General features: G+C 32.4%; 1 protein-coding gene across 1 annotated transcript in view; it reads left to right on the plus strand.

Annotated features, from left to right (window-relative positions):
- The first annotated feature begins 289 nt into the window (after positions 1-289).
- LOC137616411 (gamma-aminobutyric acid receptor subunit alpha-2) overlaps positions 290-20,870 on the plus strand; it is a 366,980-nt gene continuing 346,399 nt past the window's right edge. The window contains exon 1 of the mRNA XM_068346148.1: positions 290-897. Coding sequence (XP_068202249.1) covers positions 824-897 — 74 coding nt within the window. The 5' untranslated portion in view covers positions 290-823. The remainder of the gene's footprint in view (positions 898-20,870) is intronic.

Here is a 20,870-nt window from a genome sequence, read left to right on the forward strand (position 1 = left end):
TTTTTCTTCTACGGAAATCAATTAAACATATCACTTCTTTTTCCACTTTCCTTCAAATCGCCGAAACCAATCTATTCAGTAACTTTATGAGTTAACGATGGATTGATATTGCACAGCCAAACAAATTGGCACGTCGAAAAACCCAAACACGTACAAAAACAAACAAACAAACACGGCCCAGTTAAGTAAGTCAAAAGCTGCCGGATATCTCGAAAGCGCAGGCGTTAGGACTTCATCAGGCCCAACTACTCTCTTTTTTTTTCTGAGTTGAACTGTGGGAGACAGACAGTATGGCGGAGCATCTGGCCCGCATCGGTCGTGATTCTCCATACAACTCTGGTCCCGTGAGCAGCATCACACGCGCTCTCTCTCCCTCTCCCTCTCTCTCTCGACACGCCACGTGCGTCTGAAGCAATCTCTTTCCATTCCAAAGACTTCATGCTGCCTCGCTCATGTTGCACATTTTCTTTTCACATTTCGACATATGAAAAATAGTTTTACAACATACTTAAACCATCATTTCATTGTTCTTAACTCTCTCGCCTATTTCTTAGAAACAAATAAAAATACTTGACTCATTGCTAATTCAAAAACGAAATCTTGAGGTAATTCAGAATTAAAAATTCTATCTAATTAACCAGAAGATCACATTGTACCTTGGTATATAAATCATAGCAGAACTGTGAAAGCACTAAAAATGTACATGCAAACAAGCATCACCTACACATGCAAGTAAATATATTAGTCACAGCCAACCGATCACATACGAACAACCATAACCAACAGGCTTATACGACATTAACAATAATTAATTAATAACAACATGGGCAGAACTTCCGTTCGATCTAAGCTGGTGTTCATCCTTCGACTTCGTCTTCTGCTATTCTGCTGCTTCAGGTGAGATACTATTATGTTCTTGATTGCTACAATCGATATAAAATATATTTTCTTTATAACAGAGCAAATCTTTTTTAATCAACTATTGCCTTCTACAGACATATTCAATAAAAACTTACATGATATATTTATATATATATATATATATATATATATATATATATATATATATATATATATATATATATATATATATATATATATATATATATATATATATATATATGTATATACATATGTATACACACATATATATATATATACACACACATATATATATACACACACACACACATATATATATATATATATATATATAGATTCATACATACATACATAAAATCAAGGACTTGTCATTTTAATTAAAGCCCGCACATTTAGGAGATATTAAGATTTTATTGTAAAATCGCTCATAGTGATTCCTTTTTTGAGGTGTAATGTTTCGCCTTTTAATCTAGTTTCTACACGATTTATATTCGTCATTCTGAAAGGTTTCCCGAGAGAAAATCAATGAATGAATGTGTGCTTTGGTCGTTAGAGGCCATTCATCGTCATTTGAGACGTTGAAAATATTCAACCTATGAATCACACAAAATATATTCGTAAATTACCGAAAAAGATATTTCGGTTCTAAAAACTGTAACACCGTTTTAAAAATGTTAACTAAATCCTTAAAATATTTCCTTTCAAATCCCCAACATGGCATTACATCATCTATTAAAATGACTTATATCAGCAGATCCAAAACTGCGTTATAGTGAAAGTAAAAAATTTCTGATTATAATCAACTAAGGAATATTGTGAGAGAAAAGTAACCAGTGCTAATTTCAAAGCTAACAAAAGGGTATTTTACTTATATCGTGAAAATGATCTCCGTTATCAGTACAAGTAAAATATCGCTTTTTTATACTTTTACTATTATTACCAATATTATTATAATCATCATTACTAATCAATTATTTTAAAATATATATCTATGAATTAAGCGATGTGAACAAACTTTTGCGAAGCACAATGTTCATAAGTAAAATACTAAAAAAGAAAAAAAAATATAGGCTAGAAGTAAAAATAAAAACCAACTTGATGATGAAGGTTTAAAACAAGTAAGAACACATCACACTTCGGTGCATGTAATAAATAAATAATCTGTAACGATGAAAGATGAATAAAAACACGTGGTACCTGGTACAGTCTAAACTTTTCAATATATGTATGAAAACTTTATGGAAAGAGTAAGACATTGGGCTCCTCCAAAAAATTGCTCAAAAAATTAAGATAATATTTAACGAAATGACTAAAAAACTTACAAATATGTGCTAATTCGAGACGAACAACTTTTATAAATAAATCTCACCCATTAGTGTGGAAAAATGACAATAAAAAGTCAGACTTCTGGATCAACTGTTCCATTAAAGAAATCAAGTACCTTCACATTTTCATGTACTTCATAAAATTTATATATGATTATATAGGGTGTTAGGATACATATATTTTTTTGAATATATGTATACACACACATATATATATATATATATATATATATATATATATATATATATATATATATATATATATATATATATTGTATGTGTGTGTTCATCTACATGTGTAGAAATCATGACAGTTAACACACGAGAAGCCGGCCTTTCCTATTTTTCGTTCGTGTCTATAATACTATACAAACAAACGATTGCAGTTATTATTGCTCTCGTTAGATCATCCAATTTACGTTTTATTTATGTTATAAAAAATACACAACATATATATATATATATATATATATATATATATATATACTGTATATATAATATATATAATATATATATTGTACATATATAAGTATGCATATACAGTATATCTAATGTGTATATATCAGGTTTGTATATTTCTTTAATATTGAAAAAACACTAAATTGTAAAGTAGTATTTGGGGCTGATCCGGCTTCTGCTTTTTTTCTTATTTATAAAGGTTACAACGTTGATAGATTTTATCATGAGTTTTATCAATGAACATGAACAGAGATTATGCATGATCTCACAAGGATCTTGACAATTAATCCAATCTGTTGGTTAGATGAACAAGAGACTTCACTAGTTTTCATTATCAAGCGTTTCTATATGCCTAATTTTTCTGAACTAACTTCCTAGACATTAGTTGTTATTGACATTTTTTTCTGAAACACTGTAAGTATAATATCCAAAATTTGTACTCCCTCTACTTCTTCCATGCATCCACTGCGCCAGTTCTCGAAAAGCAAGGGTCAACAAAACATGTTACAGAGCATATCTTATAGTTTGCATCGAACTTGAATTATCTCCCAATTAAGCTCAGTAAGTTCTTACGGTTCCTAAAATATGGCTTGGATAAACATACTTTCTCTTTGGCATGAATGTACGAGTAGGCTAATGAGGTCATTTGGTCTTCTAATCAAACCACGTTACACTATGATGACCTGTCACAGTGTGGATGGATGACTAAAATGGAATGGCCGATGCAACTCTTGCTCTTGGGGCAAAGGATCCGGATTCTTATGGAAACAGCAGGTGGCTACACATACACATATATACATACATACATACATACATATATATATATATATATATATATACATATATATATACATATATATATATACATATATATATACATATATATATATATGTATACATATATATATATATATATATATACATAGATTATTATTATTATTACTTGCTAAGCTACAATCCTATTTGGGAAAGCAGGAAGTTATAAGCCCAGGAGCTCCAACAGGAAAAGTAGCCCCGTGACGAAAGGAAAGAAGGAAACATTAAAATAAATGTTTCCTATATAAACTATAAAAACTTTAATAAAACAAGAGAAAGAGAAATAAGATAGAATATTATGCCTGAGTGTACCCTCAAGCAAGAGAACTCTAAACTGAGACAGAGGAAGACCATGATGCAGAGGCTATGGAACTACCCAAGACTTAGCGAACTATGGTTGATTTTGGGATGGCCTTCCTCTAGAAGAGCTGCTTACTATAGCTAAAAAGTCTCTTCTACCCTTGCCAAGAGGAAAGTGGCCACTTAACAAATAGAGTGCAATAGTTAACCCCTTAGGTGAAGAAGAATTGCTTGGTAATCTCAGTGTTGTCAGGTGTATGAGGACAGAGGGGAATATGTAAAGAATAGACCAGACTATTCGGTGTATGTGTAAGCAAAGGAAAAATGAACCGTAACCAGAGAAAAGGATCCAATGTAGCACTGTCTGGCCAATCAAAGATCCAACAACTCTCTAGCGGTAGTATCTAAACGGGTGGCAGGTGACCTGGCCAACCTACCACCCATATACGTACACACATATATATATAGATACATATATATATATATATATATATATATATATATATATATATATAGATACTGTATATATATATATATATATATATATATATATATATATATATATAGATATAGATAGATAGATACTGTATATATATATATATATATATATATATATATATATATATATATATATATATGTGTGTGTGTGTGTGTGTGTGTATACAGACCAAATAATAACAAACGCAGCCCTTTCTAGTCCACTGCAGACCAGAGGCCTCAGACATTTCCTTAAGCATGTTGGAGTTTGGCCAGTTTCCATCACCACGCTGGTCACTTCAGATTGGTGATGGTGGGAGACCTTAGTCTAATCACTCACAGCAAACCAAGCTAGTCCTAGTATGGATGGCCCTGACTAGTACAGCTTTCTTGATTATAGCGATACACTAACCCTTGCACCCCGATGGGGTATTACCACCCAGAAAAGGATATATATATATATATATATATATATATACACATATACACACAGACACAGACACACACACACACACATATATATATATATATATATATGGCTCTTTTAAAACGAGTACCTTTAAGCATTGTTTAAATTTGAGGGATGTTCAATAAAAATTTTTTTTTATCTAATCATCATTAATAATCTAAAATCTTGAACACCTAGTTATAAAACTAGACAATTTTACCTCAAATGAAAAAATTATATTCACATAAGCGATATAAATAGCAAATAAATAATTTATTTTTTACATGCAATACAAAGGTACATTTTCTCGTAATCTTTGGAAAAATCATGGAAAAAATAACTGAAGAAAAATAATACCCTGCGTAACGTCAGATGTTTATGATTTCTTTTGTATAATCCATCCTATGGCAGAATTTTGAGTTACAGGTTGCGTAATAAATGACCTATTAGTGAGTTCCTAACAGGCCTGACCCTGTTATTAAAGCCTGCAATTTTTCTCATGAATTGAATCCCACTCTATATCTAATAATCATGCATCACAATGGCCCTGGCCGTTCATGTTTGCAACAATGCCTTACACTTATGGTGAATTTCGCTTGCCTCCATTTGTAGAAAGAGTAAAGATATAAAAACAGCTTATTTAGTTCATTCTCCTTGAACTTCTATACGCCATGTTTAAGACAAAAAGTATCCTGCCTCTTTTTTTCTTCAGTACTATTTAGACGTTCAATTCTTCAATCACAGACTATAATCCATCATATTCAACGTACACGTAAAACCTAACAGGTCTTTATTCCCTTCATTCACAGGGGAGGTGGAGTATTTAAATACTCTGGTAAATGTTCCTTCCCTTTAACTTCCTGGCCGTAGAATTCTTTCTGTGGTCAAGGTCTTTCTTGATTCCCGAACGGTATCACTTTCTTTAAAAGCTCTCCATCCATTACCATAATTGTTAAAGTCGGTTCCAATTTCTTTGCTCGTCCCGAAACACTTACTTTTCTAATGGCCAGGATGCCTTATTTCAGCTCTTAGTATTAATCCAAATCTGTCAACTTGTTTCATCTATTATCTTAACTTTGAAATTCCCTTTTCCCTGGAACTATTATCCTCTTGGTTATCAAGATTTATCAGAATACGTTTTTGTCAATACACGATTTGAAAAACTAAAATCATTAGTTATAAAAAGATGCCACTACTCACGCAGTTCTTCTCCAAAGGAACATCAAAAGAGACCAAGATACAGTTCTAACCATATGGTTGGCACCCGAAAACAACAATATAGACGCCAAGATTCACATTTCAAAACCAGAGAAATCATCATGGAGTGCTCTTGGGTATTTACACATGGTCTTAACTTTAGTATGCCTCCCTTTCAATGACAGCCGACGTTTACTTGTTGATTATTAATAGTTTAACTCTCGTAACAGTGACATTCTTCTGCCACTATAACGGTTTCATATGCAGCATTTTAGATTACAGTGGATAATTACATGAGGGATCTTCGATTCACTTTGGGCCAAAAAGAAAAAAAAAAGAAAAAATATATATTTTTGTACTATGTATAATTTCATGAAAAAACGCAATGCCCAAAACAAATCCGACAAAATACAAAACCCAAGAATATTTCAACAAGTACAATTCCATTGAGCAAATGTGAAGAGAGAGAGAGAGAGAGAGAGAGAGAGAGAGAGAGAGAGAGAGAGAGAGAGAGAGAGAGAGAGAGAGAGAGAGAGAGAGAGAGAGCATTGGAGAAAAATTCGAAGCATGAGAATTACTATGAATTAGGCATCGTTCTTAATTCCGCATGAAATTGACCATAAAATTACGTCGAGCAAAAGTTGCGCAAGACTAAAGTTGTTCTTGCATATAATACACCGAAAATCTGTTCCTCATGTCATTTCAATTGCACATGATATATATGCATGTTACATTTAGAGATGTACATTTTGTAATGATAATGTCTAGACATGGAATATCGCAGGTAACTAACGCTCGAAAGGGTATAACGTAACAAGTATTGAAAAAAAAAAATGTATACTTACAAAACTAAAAATTTATAGGTATCTATTACAGACGAAACAAATGCATGACACTGAAGTATCTACAATTAGATTAAAATTAAAACAGATAAACGCTTTTTTTTTAGGTTTAGAGTAGTAAATTACTGAGAAAATCATTTTGAATAACGTCCAACTCAAGCAATTGGGAAATAAAATACTACCATTCGTTGGTGACATCATCTTATAAACCAAGATTACGTTTTTTGTAGTACTAGCAATAGTTCCAACCGATGATAATAAGCAAAAAACTAAAAAAACATATAATCTATAAAATATTTTGAACTTTCTAGCAGAGAGAGAGAGAGAGGAGAGAGAGAGAGAGAGAGAGAGAGAGAGAGAGAGAGAGAGAGAGAGAGAGAGAGAGAGAGAGAATATATCCATCCTATGAACATTTCCCAAAAAATAAATTATATCACTATATTAATTAGTGACTAAAGCACCACGTTGATTAAACATTAAATACGCCCATATTACATAAAAATAGATCAAATATAAACCTACCGAACTTTTTTTATTCAAATTAATTAACGAACATGTTTATGCAAACTAAATCTAAATGAACTAAATCTACCATTATTAGAACCAATTATGAGAACAAATATACAAGAAACCATATAAACAAATACACAAATAGAACTGCATACAAAGACCTTTCTGTTCCTCCAGACAGCAATATGAAATATATTTGTTATAAATAGAATACCACTGAAAGACGAACTACTTTATTGAAAGGGACCAAGAGTGAGAGCACAGCAAAATACAAAAGCTTTGTAATCAAATTTGGTCGTTTCTTATGACGTAACTCAGATTACATGGATAAGGCACAATTCTGATTGGACAGATAAGGCAACACTCTCATTGTGTCCGTTATTCTGCCAGACTGGCGTTAACAACGTCATGCATTCACATCATCCAAACCCCTAATTAGCATTTTATAATAACGTAAATATCATGTATAAAGTTAAGAAACAAATTGCCATAGAAATTAAATTATAATTACACCTATTCGTCAATGTCGTTTCAAAAGTTTATATACACAATCATTCTACATATATATATATATATATATATATATATATATATGTATATATATTATATATATGTATATATATATATATATATATATATATATATATATATATTCATTAAAAAGTAAAAAAAAAAACTATAGAAGACTAGTACTTGAATGTGGACTTACAATCCTTTTTACGCTTGTAAATATCAATTTCTACCAAACTACAAGTACTATTGTTCGCAAAATTTCAATAAATGATATACAGCACAAGATCTTTTCGTACTATTCCAAGTAGTTCCATTTAATAAGAACTAACTCAAGATGTCCTGGTTCTAAATTGAATTTTATCCTGAGTGGAATGAAGCTAAAGATAAAAACACCACTTGAATATACTTTGCAATGAAGATAAAGATCGGAGGATAATGCAAGTTTCGTCAAACATATCTCTGAAGAAAATGATAAGCGAGATATGTCAAGATGTTGGCATTCTCATCATTTACGCAGAATGACATAAATATAGTATTATTTCATAATATACTTTAAACCGATTCTTTGAACTTTAATGGTTAAAAACCAAAAATTAATAGAATAGTGATAATTCCCTTACTCAGTTTCTATATATTCATGGCTATTTCCAAATACGAAAAATGCCTTTCTTTATTAATATTATAAAAAGCATCTTATTCTTTCACAACATATCAACCATGTCTTTTAATTTTTCCTACAATAAAATGAGATTTACAAGGTTTTATATTGTTAATTTTCCTTTATGTCAATATAGTAACTGGCAATCGATTAATTTCACTTTCTATTATTATTATTACTTGCTAAGCTACAACCCTAGATGGAAAAAATAGGGTGCTAAAAGCCCAAGGACTCCAAAAGGGAAATACAGCCCAGTGAGGAAAGGAAATAATAAAATAAATAAACTAAGAGAGAAGTAAACAATTAAAATATTTTATGGACAGTATCAACATTAAGATAAATCTTCCATAAATAACTAATAAATAATTAAAAGAAAAAACAAGAGAAAGATAAATGAGATAGAATAGTGTGCCAGAGTGTACCCTCAAGCAAGAGAGAACTATATATCCCAAGAAAGTGGAAGCCCATGGTATAGAGGCTATGACACTACCCAAGACTAGAGAAAATGGTTTGATTTTGTTGTGTCCTTCTCATAGAAGAGCTGCTTACCATAGCTGTCTTATCTATCCTTACAAAGAGGATAGTAGCCACTGAACGATTACAATGCAGTAGTTAACCCCTTGATATAATAAGAATTGATTGGTAATATCGGTGTTGTCAGGTGTATGAGAGCAGAGGAAAATATGTGAAGAATAGGCCAGACTATACTGTGTATGTGTAGGCAAAGGGATAAGGAGATGTAACCTGAAAGAAGGATCCTATGTAATACTGTCTGGCCAACCACAGGACCTAATAACTGCCTAGCAGTAATATCTCAACGAGTGGCTGCTGCCCTGGCCAGCCTACTACGTAGTTGCGATGCGAATTCACCCAGAAGTAGGTTAATCGAGGCAGTCCATCAAAAAAGTTAGCAAACCAGATAATAGTAGTTATGACCTAGTCCCGATTGAGGCCTTGTTCTGATAGAAGGATAAAAATCTTAATCTTGATAAATTCAGTGGATTATCAAGTTATCTCGAATCACAAATTATACATTTTTTTTTCTTAAAGAATATATCAACGAACAGCAGTCGCACTGAGATTTTATTCCTTCTTTCACAAGGCCCTACCAATAACAGAAATCATCCAATTAAATGTGAATACTGTGTTATCATGGTAAAACGATTAATGTAATCTACGTCTTAGATGAATAAGATATATAACATGCATTTCTTTCAACTTCAGGAAGAAATTCACATTTTCTTTTTATTTATGTTTGTGGTAAGTATTGATCATTATAGCTAGTAATCATATGGACGAATCTACTGAATAGAAAAAAAACATTCACTTTCGAAAGTTTTATACAAGAACTGAATGGATTTTTCTGAATATCTTTGTATTCAAAGAGGAGGAAACTCATTTAAGTTACACTGGTAGCTTTGTGATAATAAGGGGAACTCCATGGCCAGGTTAAGTTTATTATTTAGCAGTATTAACATTAAGGACTAAAGAGGAAGTTCCCTATCAAAATAAAGCTTATAAAAAATGGAAACACGGGAAACCTTCTTAAATGGTTTAAAACACAATTTCAGTTGGTGGCATAAATTCACAGTCATTGTAAGTAACACAAGATAAAAGAAAGAATGGAAGTTGACATTCAGACACATTAAAAATAGTCTAACAAAGAACTATGAAGATATAGATGGCCTGAAATTCTGGTAGCAATCTAATATATGTTTTTAAAATCAGTGTAAAAGAAAAAGTAAAGTTAATCATCTAATATATTCAAATATCACAGGAAACATTTTCATTCCCTAAGAGGAACCATTACCTAAATATTTCGAACGTGGTCCGGTTAAATGTTAATTTCATTGATCGCAGACAACTTTAGAAAAACGTGCGCACATACATAAATACACATCCACGCATATAAAATTAACAGTAGCATTAAGTAATGCATCATGAGACCAAAAATTTCACAAGTCTTGAGTTAGTAATGGTAGGATCAGATCATGTCGTCTGAATTTCATAAAATATTTATATACCATTAATCATTGATGTGCCCAGGAATGAATTCAGTGTGTTTGAAATCGAAGTTATTAAAAAACTCAAGAGATGGAAAGCCTCTGGATACGATGGAATAACTGCCGAGATGATATTGGTCGAAAATAAAGTGACTCCCAGAATACTTACAACATTACATTATTTTGTAGCATGTGGCGTGAAGAGGAAAACCTGATAAATGGGAGCTAGGAGTGCTGGTGAAAAAAAAAAATAATAAAAAAAATAAAGAATCTGACTGATTGCAATAATTACAGAGGCATCACACTTACGTCAATTATCTTGAAAATATATTTCATGCTCATTATATAGACTAGAGAGAAAGATTGATGAAAAGCTGAGAGATGAACAAACAGGATTTAGAAAAGGTAGAAGATGTACTGAACAAATTTTCATTTAAAGACATTTGGTACAGCAATGCTTAGAATATAGAAATCCACTTTTGATGGTATCTGTGGTATATGAAAAAGTAATTTTAGTCTTTTCGAGCCGTTGCATGTGGAGGGTGTACAGTGAGTGCATGTGGTGTTGTGAACCAGTGATTTTAGCCTTCGGGAAGCATTGTACACTTTGTAGAGGCTGTGCAGCGTGGACCGGCCTGTTTTGTGGAGTTCTGCGTTATTATTATGTTCCTTTTAAATATGTAAATTTGATTAAGACGGTTCATGAGCAAAGCAAGTGAAAAGTTATTGTATTCTATTTATAAGTCAGTTTTATTTGTAATCTTAATCAGATTAAGAAAGACTATTTAAATACTTTTCCATGCCTAATGACTTGGTGGAGTCTTATCAAATAAATTTCCAGTGAACAGCGGAGTACTCCAAGGGAATGTGTTGTCACATATGTTGATTATTCTCCTCGAGGGTTTTGTAATGCATAGAGCAGTGGGGTATGGTGAAGGACTGGACTGGATTGGTAACAGGAAATTAGCTGACCTATAGTATGCTGATGACGCTGTCATTATTATCAGAACACCACAGGACTTGCAAAGCTTGCTAACCAGAATGCATGAAATATTACATGAGATCGGGCTCAAAATGAAGAGAAGGAAAAGACAGAGATGATGAGAACGGTATATGCAATGGAAGCTGAAATATAATTGGAAAGAGAAAGGATTAATGAGGTGGATTCATTAAAATATTTAGGAACTGTGATCTATAATACAGGGTCTTTAGAATTTGAGTTTAATGAAACCTTGAAAAACGCAAATCAGACAAGGGCTATAAGGGCTAGGTTAAGTAAAATTTGGAAATTAAATCGCCCGAAATTACATATAAAATTCAGACAATGAAACAATATCCAACAGATTTCGTAGATTTGAGAACAAAGCCCTCAGAAGAATATTGGGAGTTAAATGATAGGACAGGATTAGAAATGAAACTATGAGAGAGATTTGTACCATCCGTGTGTCACACGAGCGTACATCGTAACGACATTTCTCTTTTTTGTATATATTATCCTTTGTATCTTCGCTCTCCCCTCGCACTGACAGCAACTTGTATTAACCTGTCTGCCTACTTCATTGTTAACTGTTAACAGAGCTGGTTGCCGGTTTGAAAAGTATTAGCATGTTTGCATTTTATGACCTTCTTACCGGGATCTAGTGTGTATATATACGTATACTCGATGTGTCTGTAATAGAGTTACTCAGTTGCAGTCATCTCGCCTTTGATTCACAACCTACTCTTGGCCCGTCACAGATTACTCGAGTGCCATATGTGGATGTGATCATGGTGAGGGGTAGATGGAGATTGTTTGGGTTTGCTCTTCGCACTCCCCAAGAGAAATTAGTTCACAAAACGTTTAACGGGTCTCCACAAGGCACTAGAAGAGTTGGAAGACTCAATCCTACATGGCCGAGGACTATGATGCGTGATATAGAAGATGATGAATGGAGAAGTATTGAATTAAAAGCTCAAGATGGAGACGACTGGTGAAATCTAACCGAGGCCCTTTGCATCAGTGGGCGTAGAAGGAGATGAATCAATAAGGTCAGCGGGAAAATATATAGTGCTGAAGAACCCGCTCAATACTGTGCATTAATCTAAACCTATATAAGAAATGAAGGCGGATGAGCATCAAAACGAATGGCCATCCCTCCTAAGATATGAGGTTATGCAAATGCCATAAGAAGGCCAAATCTCTTTAATGGTCAATCAATACTTTCTATTAACCTAGATTAATATTATCAGTTTTCTTTCCAATTCCGTTTTCTTTCGTGATATTCTATATATATATATATATATATATATATATATATATATATATATATATATATATATATATATATATATATATATATATATATATATATATATATATATATATATATATAACCAGAGAAAATAGAATTCATACTTATACATGAGGCGATTCATTAACCTAATGCAAATCTTTTGGCAAAGCTCTTTTTTAAAGTTTCATTAATAATTTCCAAAGAAAAGGTCTTACAACCGATTCAAACTAAAAACGTGTAACGGTGAGCATATGGTGAAAAGAGCCATATTTGCAAAGACTAATTCTTCCCTTCCGTTCTTGAACAAATTCAAGGTAATTTTTTTTTATTCTGTAGCAAGTCAAGTCCCATCCACGATCAATCTTCTTCGAGGAAAGGAAAAATTAAAAGTCAGTCTGGTCCCCACTAATCAGAAGTCAATCTTTTTCTCCATTTTTTACTATGAGAAAGTAATCACAAACAAACTCCAATACAAGTTACCTCTACCCTCCCGGCCCCATCTTGCAACCCGTCTACCTGATTCCGAGATTAGTCTGGGAGACTTTTCAAGAGTTTCTTCGAAAAATAAAAATAATAATAAAAGCTAATATATCTAGACCGAGGCCATATCACGTGCATGAATGTTAATTTTACAATGTTCTTATAACCATTATGTTTTCCAGGTATGTCTATCAAATTGCTACACAATACACGACGACAATTAAAACACCAGGGTGACACCAATAAATTAATTTCTTTTAACTTAATTTACACAATGAAAACGGCAATATATTGTTTGTCATATCATATATGATTAGGAGCCTCAAAGAGATTTTTGTTCACAAGGACAACATTTACCAAAGTGATGTTGACTACATACCAGTTGTTATCATTTGGGCAAAACTGCCAAGGATACAATTTTTACTTTTACCTGTCCTTTGCCTATTTCACCAATGATTAACAGAAATACAAATATCAAGACATCGTCAAAAGAATCTATCTTCGAACATAACTAGTCAATTGAGCTACTGGATCAAATATATTTGCAATATCTTAACGATTTAATCACTTAGCAAACTGTTACACTCAAATACATTTACTATAACATGACGAGAAAGCATACCCATTAACACAGTTATAACTAATTCATAGAAGCCCAACTGACAATCTTTGTTCCTACAGTATGTTCCTCGTTATCTTAAGTCTCCCTGCTGTTCCACTTAATGATAGCAAGCCGATCCTTTATATACAGAAGGATAACATAGGTGTGTTCAGAACACGGGCAATTTTTAAGGCCTATTATTTCCAGAACTAAATTCTTAAAAATGTCTGAATAAATATCTTCTTTGGGATTAGATCCACAAATAAACTTCCATAGCTTCACACCACAAATGGCAAAAGTTAGGAAAAACTCATGAAACTATTTTGTAAAAGTTTTAAAACCATATCTCACTACAAAATATTCATGTCCTGCGCTCCGTTTCGTGAAAATGCACACTCTGGCAATTCATTATAATAGCAATCCTGTAATGAAGTGCTGAAACTACTATCTTTTCAACCATGTTTAACAAACAGTTCACAGACTTGATCATTAAAATGATTTTCCTAGAATTTGGCAACATGTCTACTTTCCTCGAATATTTTTTTTTTTTTTTGTGGAATTTATATTTTGATGAAAACATTTATATTATCCTGTCAAGTGTATTGCTTAACTATAAAGGCAAGCTTACATATCACGTTACTTTGGAAAAATATTAATGCACAAATAATCACAAGTACAATTTGCAACCTACGTTCTCCACATCCAGATTACAAGGCGTAACGAAAGTTCATAGTTGTAGTTTCCAGAAAGGGAAAAAAAGTAAACATACCATACATTCACGTTGTTAGTGATGGAAAGCTCCGGAAATACAGAAAATAATAAGGGTAAGAAAGAAAATGGCCCTGAAACCTAAAAATATTATGGTTTTCCTTGTAATGACTAACAATCCACAAAACAATAACAAACCTATACATCTACAGAAATAAAGATACAATGGAAATTACAAAGTTCATCACTTTCAGGAAAAATGTTGCTCAGATCTTTTTTTTTCTACTGCATAAACCTACACTGTACATGCTCAAGACCTCCATACTTGCCTTCCTGAAAAGATTGGATGCAAATTTCGATGAAATTGATTTGTTTCCTTCTGCCGAATCCTTAGCCATAACTATTACTGAGGTTTTAAACGTGGCTCATAAGATTCAGAGACAAGAGTCAATCCTGGTGTCAGTACACATACACGCGATCAGTGCTCAAACACTATATTTAGCTTTCAAGAACCGTAAAGTTGCAAGTTGCTTGTCTGGGAAATATACTATTCTTTAAACAGGGATTGAACTTGGGGTCGACAAATCGGAAGTCACAGGTAAACAACACATTTAAAATTTAGGGTTAATGTCCTAAAATATTCGCGATCACTATACCATAACGATATTCAAGGAAATTTCTCCTCCCAAACTTTACAAATTGACCTACACTGTTAAAATTGTCACGTAAAAAACGGTAAAAATCCTGGAATAAATGTTGCCAGGCATTTACCATTTTAAAAACTAATATATTGACGTAAAGGAGTGATATTACGGCCACCAACCCGTAAAATATAATAACAAAGTATGGTAAAATTACGGTCATCTATATTTTACTGAAATACTGCTGAATACAGTATATTTTTCGGAGAATTTCCTATTAAAATTACGGTTTTTTTTAACAGTGTATGCATACGATTACTTTCAACACATCATTTTCAAAACAATCAATACACCAAGTTGTTTTTAAAACTCTATCTGAACTACGATTAAACCAAGAATAACTCAATCTTCCATATATGCAGTATTTTTATTACTCACAAAATTTGCTAATAGGTGGATTATTATCTACACAAATATCAGACTCTAAAAACACATGCATATAGACATCGGAGAGAGAGAGAGAGAGAGAGAGAGAGAGAGAGAGAGAGAGGAGAGAGAGAGAGAGAGAGAGAGAGATGAACCAACCTCGGTAACAGATAACCCGGCCGATAATGTTAATAGGCGAGCCAAATATTCATTGGGCAATTACCAGTTCTTGATACCATTTCCGATATCTTCTTTGGAGAATTTGATGACCTATAATCATCATTTATAAGGCCAACGGTTTCAAGCTCATCAAACGAAGTCTCTATCAACCTCTTATCATCAAACAGACTAAACGTCAAAGGATCCCACCATTCAACTTTCAATTTGTTACACCATTTTCTCAATTTTCCGGAACATTCACACATTGGAAAACAAGATTATTTTGTTTCTGAAGAGTTATGCATCGAGAACCTTATGAACAACGGTTATCGTTTATAAATGCGTATAAAAGAACAAATCATTATATGTAAGTACAATACACAAATCACACACACACTATATGTATATACATACACACACATATATATAGATATATATATAGATATATATATATAGATATATGTATGTATATATATATATATATATATATATATATATAATGTATGTACAGTATGTATATATATATATATATATATATATATACATATATATATATATATATATATATATATATATATATATATATATATACTGTACATACATTATATATATATATATATATATATATATATATATATATATACATACTGTACATACATTATATATATATATATATATATATATATACATACTGTACATACATTATATATATATATATATATATATATATATATATATATATATACTGTACTAGTTAGGGCCACCCATACTAGTTGGTTTGCTGTAAGCGAACAGACCAAGATCCCCCACCATCACCATCACTGGCCAACGTAGCGATGAAAAGTGGTTAAACCCCAGACATGAATTTACATGTCTGAGGCTTTTGTCCTGCAGTTCCCTATAAATGACTGCATTTGTAGTATATATTCATATATATATATATATATATATATATATATATATATATATATATATATATGTGTGTGTGTGTGTGTGTATTTATATATATCCATGTGTTGATATTCGTGTGTGCCATGTATAGTGTGTACATTCGTAGATACATTCCTATAGAGACATATGTGAATATAATTTCTTTATTTTATTATTTATTCTTTACGCAGCAAGGCAAAATTGCTATTCTTTTTAAAGATTGAAATTATTTCTCAAGGAAAAATGTTCACTTGTCTTTTCAAAGAAATGTCCTCCCAACAAATGGTTAAAAGCCCCAAATCCAGAAGTCATCAGTCTCGGAATATTATGTATAGGGGAACATTAATGACTTAGCATTTACGGGATGAACCTGGCAAATATTACTATATTTTGAAACATTTTCCTGTCCTACAGGAATTATACAAGATTTTTTTTCAATTAAATATCGATTAAGAAGTTGATCATGATCGCCTACTACATCGAGTAGAGGTTTATTATATTTGTTTTTGTTTTGTTTTTCTTCCAATCTCATTTTAACTGAATCTTTCAGTTTTGTTTCACCAAAACTGCATTATTCCTCCCTATTTCACTTTCCACCCTTTACCTCTAATGTTATGACAATGATGCATTAGGGTCTCCTGTTGAGTGTTGGTAAAATCATTTCTTATCTCAGGCACAGTACAACTTTTACTCTGTCGTTACTGATGATAAAGAAAACTCATATCTCTAAGTTGAAATATCTTTCGTAGAATAATACCGTTTGGATTTGTTCAAAGATTTCCTCTTTTCTTGCAATATGTCTAAATAGAAGACAACGAATGAACTGCGCAAAATATAAAGTAAATGAAAAGCAAATAGTAAACCCCGTAGAGTTAAATATAACATTCAAACATAAGACTTATTCAAACTGTGCACAGGTGCTCACAAATACCATAGTCAACGACAGTCAAAAATATTTATTTGCCTGTCATTATTTACTTCCTAATGTATAATATTTACATAAATAATAAACAGTCATAAATAAAAAATATTACTACCTCTAGTCTTAAAGGACAATGACAAATATATCAAATAAAGTTTAAAAATCTAGACAACGTTAATACGACCAAGTTTATTCGGTAGTGATATAACTAGGAGGCAAATTACGATTTTCAATTATATCAATCATCTTGAAAATTTCAAATAAATGTCTGAATGATTATCTGTTTTGCTGGAACTAACTTCAGTCTGCTATTGAGTTGTTGCTACTATTCGCTAAATAATTCTATAACTTACACACATGGATTTGAGTATCAAACGGTTTAAGAAAAATGAAAAACAAAGGCAATGCTACCAAAAAATATAGATATACCATTTGAACACTTTCATATATAGCGTAGTGATTAAGCTTTTATCAGACTTTCAAACACAAGTTGTACAGAAAATTGTGATCCCCAGGATACTTATAAAGTGAAGGCTAATCTGGTATCAGATGGGTTTCACCTTCATTATTATGAATCTTGAGGTTTGAAGCAAATTACTCTTTAGGAGTAATTACAAGTTTTTAAAAGCTTTAGGAATATAAAACAAAAGCTCTGTAGTTTACAACATAAGTATAAGTATTTTAGGCAAAGATCAATGATCGAGGTTTTCTGTAATTTTTCAATACGATACAGGGCAATTTTCGAAAAGTCAGAATTGCTATACAATATGCCTCCTAAAATATCTTATATCAAGTAGGAAGATCACAAGGAAAAACAGGATAACTAGAAAATCAAACGGATAGACAGGGAAAGGAACATTTTATCTTGGATGTGAGACGAAATTCTACAATAATAATTCAACAAGTTCACTCAAGCTCATTGTATATGTTCAGAAAAGATTTAAATCGTAAGAAAAACAGAAATTACCGTTATCTAGCAGTTTATTCCCAATAATGAAAATAAAATAAAAATAAAAAATTCGTTACCCTCTATATAAACCAAAAAACAATACATTAATTTAGGTACAATAATGGCGAAGTTCTGTCTCTTTTTTTGACAGAAAAGCTTAATTGTTGTATTCCAGCGATCTTAATGAATGTGAGTTACCTTAGCCAGGTTCCTTCAAGATTAATCCTTGGCTGGAATGTTTAAGGAGCGACTGGAATTCTCTCTATTTCTGGAATCCCGACCATTGATCCCCATGATCTTGCTTCCAGGAAATAATTATCCTGGGTCCTATTGTTCAAGTGGGTTAGTTTCGACTGAGAAATTTTCGAAACCATCAAGGTGTCGCTGATGGTCAAAGGTACTGTACCAACAGGACACTGAAAAAGACATTTTTAATATCCGAAATACAAGTACATATGCGCACATAAGAATGAAAAATTTTTCCTCGAATAAAACGTGGTAAACTAGTCAAATGTGTTTGCAGAAAAATTTACAGTGATAATCGTACATATTGATCTCTGAAGTCGTAGCTAACAACAAGATGCTGAAAGACGATCAGTTTCAGGAGAGAGAGAGAGAGAGAGAGAGAGAGAGAGAGAGAGAGAGAGAGAGAGAGAGAGAGAGAGAGAGAGCGAGAGAGAGAGAGAGAGAGAGAGAGAGAGAGAGAGCCTTACCTTATTGCCTTATTTTTTGTTTGGGTTCCCCCAGGTCCCTCAGTGTGAGGCACCTCGTATATCCACCAGAGAGTTGCTAATGCATCTTCCGGTGTATTTTGCATCTTCCAGTCTTGGATGGTCTGGGATGCATCTTAGGTATTTATCGAGCTTATTCTTAAACACATCTACGCTCACTCCTGATATGTTTCTTGGATGAGCTGGCAGCACATTAAATAGTCGCTGCATTATCGATGCTGGTGCGTAGTGGATTAATGTCCTGTGCGTAATTCCTTCTATTTGCTTCCATGCTTGTATTATCATGTAGCGTTCTCTTCTCCTTTCTAGACTGTATAGTTTTAAAAATTGCAATCTTTCCCAGAGAGAGAGAGAGAGAGAGAGAGAGAGAGAGGAGAGAGAGAGAGAGAGAGAGAGGGGTCTAAATTCAAAACCGAAATCTTTCAGACGTATCGATATAGGAGTTTAAGATGTCCAGAAACCAGTCGAGTGAAATACGAGAAAACCACATTTCTTGAGGATGGTGGAATAAGTGGATGATCCTAACAAATGAAGAAGATGCGGCTCTTCGACGGCCCAGTGGCGCCCACGCCCAAGATCCCCTTCATACGGAAGCGAAAAATCAAAATGCTGAGATGCTCTATTTCTCAAATTGCATTTCGATTCATATATTTTGTTTTCGTTGCACTCCGTTATTTTAGTTATATTAGTTCGAAGTAGGTCTACAATATATTCATTCTACCTTTCTAACATGTCAATGATAATAATTTTCTTCATATATGACAAGGTTAATAAAGACTAAGGTTCTTTGTTCTAGCTTACGATTAAAATGCTACACCCTGTGACATTCATCGTCTTTTTCTGATACCTCCAACAACCGACCTTTCTTGATTGAAAAGTTAACTATACTTTTTTCAAAGAACATCATTTGCAGCTTTAACATAACTAGAAACTACAAAAATCTTGTCCAGTGGAGCTTTGCATAAAAATGATCTATATACTAATTTTTTTTACTTCTATTATATGGATTTGGTAATTTTGTAATATAACATATCTATTAATCATGTTTTATGTAATCAGTCTTGCAAATTTATAAACACACACATAAAAATGTATATAAATATATGTATACACACACACACACACACACATATATATATATATATATATATATATATATATATATATATGTATAACTTTACACAATTAACAAGAAGAAAAGTGAAATGCTTTATAAAATGAAATTTAGGATGAATCTAAATTACTTTATCCTAATAACATTGTTTCAACTACATCAATGCCAACTATTGAGAGAGAGAGAGAGAGAGAGAGAGAGAGAGAGAGAGAGAGAGAGAGAGAGAGAGAGAGAGAGAGAGAGTACATAAATTCAGCACAACACTTATTTTAATAACAATGCCAACTATTGCCAGAGAAACCGTATAATATGAAACAAAACAAAGACTAAAATAATCTGCAATAGAAAACTGATTACCGTAAACTTTCCTCCTGGATCTTCCTTTGGATAGTTACATAAGTGTTTAGAGGTAATCTTAAATAACCCGGACCCGTTGAAATAAAATGTTTTACTACGCAATTACTGTGATAAAACAACTGTCATAAACTCTAACGATGCTTAAAAAA

The sequence above is a fragment of the Palaemon carinicauda genome, chromosome 22, assembly GCF_036898095.1.
Source record: "Palaemon carinicauda isolate YSFRI2023 chromosome 22, ASM3689809v2, whole genome shotgun sequence".
Taxonomy (NCBI): Eukaryota; Metazoa; Arthropoda; class Malacostraca; order Decapoda; family Palaemonidae; genus Palaemon; species Palaemon carinicauda.